Source organism: Palaemon carinicauda, chromosome 10 (genome assembly GCF_036898095.1).
Source record: "Palaemon carinicauda isolate YSFRI2023 chromosome 10, ASM3689809v2, whole genome shotgun sequence".
In the NCBI taxonomy this organism is placed as follows: domain Eukaryota; kingdom Metazoa; phylum Arthropoda; class Malacostraca; order Decapoda; family Palaemonidae; genus Palaemon; species Palaemon carinicauda.
This window is the reverse complement of record NC_090734.1, coordinates 44,713,046-44,718,392: the sequence shown is the minus strand read 5'-3', so window position 1 is coordinate 44,718,392 and position 5,347 is coordinate 44,713,046. Positions and strand designations below refer to the sequence as shown.

At 37.5% G+C, this 5,347-nt stretch overlaps 1 protein-coding gene across 1 annotated transcript in view; it reads left to right on the top strand.

The window, feature by feature from the left end:
- Positions 1–5,030, top strand: part of LOC137647972 (epsin-1-like) — an 11,933-nt gene extending 6,903 nt beyond the window's left edge. Inside the window, exon 3 of the mRNA XM_068380917.1 lies at positions 4,858–5,030. Coding sequence (XP_068237018.1) covers positions 4,858–5,030 — 173 coding nt within the window. The remainder of the gene's footprint in view (positions 1–4,857) is intronic.
- The last annotated feature ends 317 nt before the right edge of the window (positions 5,031–5,347 follow it).

The following is a 5,347-nucleotide window of genomic DNA, read 5'->3' as shown; positions in this document are numbered from 1 at the left end:
TTATTATCAATTTTCAGTTTTCTTCATTGGAGATATCAACGCACGTAAAGGGATATCTTTTTTATATATTGCATTGTGGTAAAAGATGTGTAACTATTAAGGAAATAAAAATTTACTGGCAACTTTCACGCAGTTCCATTCATCATGTAATTTCAGGACATAATTCATATATATTAAAGATTATGCATCTAATTGAGGAAGGCACTTATATAAACTGCTGGTGTTCATTTCATCGGAGACGAATATTAACTATACGTTTTTCAAGCAGAGAAGGACAATCAAAAATTGAACGACTGTTTTCTAGTCTGGGGTAGTGCAAATTTTTCTATAAAATGGTTTTGCATTATCTTCGAGTTGAGTTTTCTTCCTTAAGGTTACTCCTGGTCACAAAATTCTATCTTATTCATCTTACTTGTATTTGAAGTTTTTTATTATTTATATATATATATATATATATATATATATATATATATATATATATATATATATATATATATATATATATATATATATATATATATATATATATATGCAGAGAGAGAGAGAGAGAGAGAGAGAGAGAGAGAGAGAGAGAGAGAGAGAGAGAGAGAGAGAGAGAGAGTAGTCTAGTAGGGATACGTTAATTTGATAATGTGTTGTTAAACTGCCAGGCACGAGGTATTGAACCTCCCTCACAGGCACCGCACTCCCGGAATTGGAAATTCCAGAATCCGCCTTGAAACTGCTTCTTAGTATTAATCCACTTTGATGCTACATGCGCTTTAACGGTAAGTGGTTCCCTGTGTGAGTTGTGGTCAAGAAAAATGCTGTATCTAGGAAACTTTTTGAGTAACTAGTTACTAGAAGTCTCTGCTTTTCTAAAACGGAGCTCACTGAGGAGAAGTTGTATATAATGTAAATATGAAATAAGGATATTGTTTTTTAACTCTAATAACTACCTTGCAATACCTATATATCTCACATATTAATAATCTGCATTCAACTGTAATGATAGCCTTGTCATCTTCGAACGTAGCTGATGATATACTGAAGTGTATTTTCAATCATGATGTAAAAGAAAAAAAAAACGGTCTGAGTTATGAAACTATGCCTTTAAACAATAAAGGTATGATTCTAATTGCTTGATCTGGTATTTTGTAATAACAATTTGTTATAGGTGGATGAGAGGAATAAGGTATTATACGAATTGATCGTTGAGCAATAAACGGGGCAGTTTACCGTTTTCTTACCATAAAATGGTGAAAAGAGGCTCGGTATTTGAAGAGTTGTATTTGAACAATAATGCAACGAGAAGGTTTTTATAAATGTGATTTTATATATGACGTAACTCGAATCACATTGCTTTTATTTATTACTATTCTTTTTTCTCCAAGCGCCAGATATTTAAGCGACAAAATATCAGCATTTTTTAGGAATTGCCATTTAAATTAGGTTGTGAGAAACTAAATTTTGAATTTTAAAACTCGAATAAGCAATTATAGTTTCCTATCACCCAAGTAATATTTGATATATTATCAGTACATTGCGCAATATCTTGCTGTGGTTTGTAATCTACCTCTGAAAACTAACATCTTTTACGTAGTACTAGGTATGCAGTTAATTCAAACAGTCATGCTTTCTTTATTAAATCGTAATTAACATGGTACCCAAAAAGATTTATTTCAGCGATGACCAGATTGTGGAATGATCTCAGTAATCAGGCAGTTGTATCGCTGAAGTTTCATGAGATCAAAATTGCAACGGAATTTTATATGTTGAACAGGCTAACATAGTTCTCTCTTCACAAATATCTTTAAATGTTAAATAAACATTTTTGGGCTCAGGCAATGTCGTCCTGATGGAAGTTCCCAATAGGTAGCTTCCTAGGGTATATTTGACTACAGTGATATTCCCAGAGAATTTTAACTCAAGGTATCCAGAATTCTAACTCCAGGAGCGAATATCCCTAATAATCTCACAGGGATATCGCATAATATCAGAGGACGTATTCTTGACACGTCACATAGCTATCTTCACCCCGAACAGTATTAACGCTTTGAGGGGTTATAGTGACAAGAATCTGAAACGAAAATGAAAAGAGAGCCGCTCATAAGGCATCCCTCCTATTCCGTTTCCAGTGTGTATCTGATGAAGGCGGTAGCACCCTCTTTTTTCCTTTTCGTGTAGCTCTACTACTTGGTGTTTTCCCTTGTGTTTTTTCGTTTCTTTGGATTTAATTCAACATTTTGATGACTTCTCCGGCCTCTTTTGCCTCTGGAAAGTTGAGTATTATCTTTACTATGTATAAATGTATGCTCTTGTCGTTTTGAATTAAATAAAAAATTATATTAACGTAAACAAGAGGTGTTGCCTACCAGAGGCATCCTGGATGCTATCGCTCGCTATTTATGGGTCACTTAGTTGGCTAGAGCGACATTCCCGCTTTGTTATGCTTTAAAAATCTACCCATTTAGCTCCTCTAGGAATGCTTATATTATACCGTCAGTTTTTAGTTCGGTGATTTAAGTAACCGATCTTGCCCTTCGCGAGGCTTAGTAGCCTAGGCGTCTGGCCATAGTACTTTCATGCATGATATAAGTTTTTCCGAGTGTTATATTATTGAAGTTATAGGCAAATATTTTATACATCTAAGATATTGTTGAATGTTCTTTCCAAGATTGTATACGAGAGAGTTTCGGTGAATTAGGTAATTGATTCCCATCGCACCTAGGTTAGTAACCTACGTACAGTAGTATACTTTCACAAATCCCCGCTTGTTCTTTTCTCCTCTGGAGGCTTAGTTGAATCCCTCTCTCCCTCTGTAAGCCATCGGCTTAATAATTGTGGTTCTATCTGTATAATAATTCAGGTATAACTATTCTAGGATATGTCTGTCCTGACCTGATAACCAGAGTGACTGGTTTTTTGGGTTAGGGCAAAACATCAGAGTTTCTAGTCTGTGGTCTGCTTCTTCCTAGCATAGAGAATGAGTCTCCTTTGCTAGGTTAGGGGGCGGACACAGGAAGCTTTGCTTCCCTATTCCACGTCGGAAGGATTCTCTAAGAGCTGATTCCTTACAACAGTGGCCTAGCAGACTGTCCTGTGTTGTTTTTTTCGGTCTGGAGAATGAGTTTTCTCTGTTGCCCAGCGAAATAACTTCACCTTTGTTCTGGTTGGGAGGAGACTAGCAAGTATTGCTAGTCTTCCTCCCTAATAGACAACTCTAGGTTAGGATGAGCTTCCCTAACTGCTGAATGTGTCTCTTGCTAGAAAGAAGTCTATAGGACCCTTATCCCTTCCCCACCTCTCTTTCTTTTATTTTCTTTTGGCCGCAGTCCTACTTCCGTACCTAGTGTAGGTTAGGATGGAGGACCGGCTCAGCTCTCTGCCGGCTGGCAATTACGTGTCGGCCGGCAGAGACCCTTTGTTCTTTGCAGAGTGAACCCCAGACCTCCCATGGTCTCCCTTCCTTGTCTGCCGGTAGAGCCCGGCAGGCTATGGATTCCTTGGAGGCCTGATTGCTACATTCTCCCCTTCCATAAGTTCACACTTTCTGTATGGAATGTCGTATGGCAATGCCACAGATGATTGAAACTGCAATCATCTATAGAAGCAAAAGTCATAATTCTATGTGGAAGATTTGAAATCTGAAACTACTCAAAGTCATCCGCCTCACACTGTATAGAAGTTTGGTAAGTCAACTAATCTTACTTCGTAACAACTTACTATATTTATCCATTAGTTTTGTAGTGCCCTGAGCATTTGGTGAATCTTATTTAATGCTATAAATACTTATGGTAAATCTTAAATATAGTTTTATTTTCTGTTTGCTGACTATTATTTCATTACTGGGTTTAATGTTTTGCTATTGATTCCTAAACGTTTTGGATTATATTTTGCATAATGTACGTCGTAAACAATAGTGGAACGTAACACTACACGCAAACAGAGCACTCAGTGCAATACCTAGGAAAAGTAATAAAAAACCTTTTATTCATTTATGCCTCGGGATCTCATCAATTTGGCCGTGTAATTCAGTCAATAAACTTGTAAAGGTTGCATCGCTAAGAGTTTGAACACACCCTTGTACTTTTTTTTTTTTCATATGCGTTCCTATGTCAAATAATAAATCTACATTAACCTTAACTGCAGCTAAATCTGTAAAGATATTTGCTGCTCCATGATCTTCCAAAAAGGCCTCATGATTAAGTTTTATCACGCAATAAATACCTGCCACTATGGCCGGGATCAGTTGAAAATGTTTCAACTCCTTCCTGTAGACTTTGAAAACACCACTGATTACTTGGCATACATTACAAATTATTGCAATAAACGTATTTCACCTCTAAACTGAGATCATTTATTAATTTAAATCTTTTATTTTTTTCTTTCTGTTACACTTTAATATCTTCAAATTTAGGAGGTACCTTTCGATTGGTCCTTCTTTTACGATTACCTTCATATATATATGTTACGCTCAATGTTAATAATTGCGTATTGTGTACATTAGGCAGTGGAAATTGCTTAATGTGTACTTTAAGCAAACAGTTTGCCTAATATTTATATTGTGCAAAATGCGTGCCTAACCTGCACATTACGCAAGACTTTCAGATCAGCAACCATAAATTACCTGAATTGAATAGTGTTAAGTTGTCCTGTGTGTGGGGGGAAGCGAGTGTGGGGAGTGCGTGGACTGTGTGAATGTGTGGACTGTGTGAGAGCGTCGGAGTGTTTATCGTGGAGTTAAGTATGGTTGCGGTGGGTGGAGTGAAGTGCGGTTGTGGTGTGTGGAGTGAAGTGTGGTTGTAGTTCGAGGTGTGATGTGAAAGTTTGGTGCCTCATTGGGCATACATTTAATATATCTATCTATCTTTCCAGTAATAGAGATGGATCACACTGCATTTGAAGAAAAGCTACGTGAGACACAGGAATCAAAGGCCAAAAATGCTGTCCTGCAACCTACTGCTAAACGTGACAGGCTTATAGAAGATTTGCTGAGGATAAATTCCCATGGCGCTACGTCTCGAGATCCTGCGTCTTGGCAATTTTGACAGACTAATTCAAAAACGAAAAGATCCAGCCAAAGACGTGTTCAAGTTTGTTGCATCCCTAGAAGAAGTGTTTGATATTGTTGAAGCACCTCACGAAGGTATTGGCCATGGTTATGGTAAGAAAACGATAGCTGTCAAAAGCAACAGCAGAGGGGGAGAGTGACGAAGATGCAGTGACAGGAGCGACAACAGAGATACAAAGTGGGTGTTTCCAAGAAATCCGAGATGCAGCTGATGCAGGACGATCCAAAGCAGCAGTTCGGATGACACGTCGTGGCAATCAATTAATTCGACGATTAGAAGTTGGCAGTGCGCTA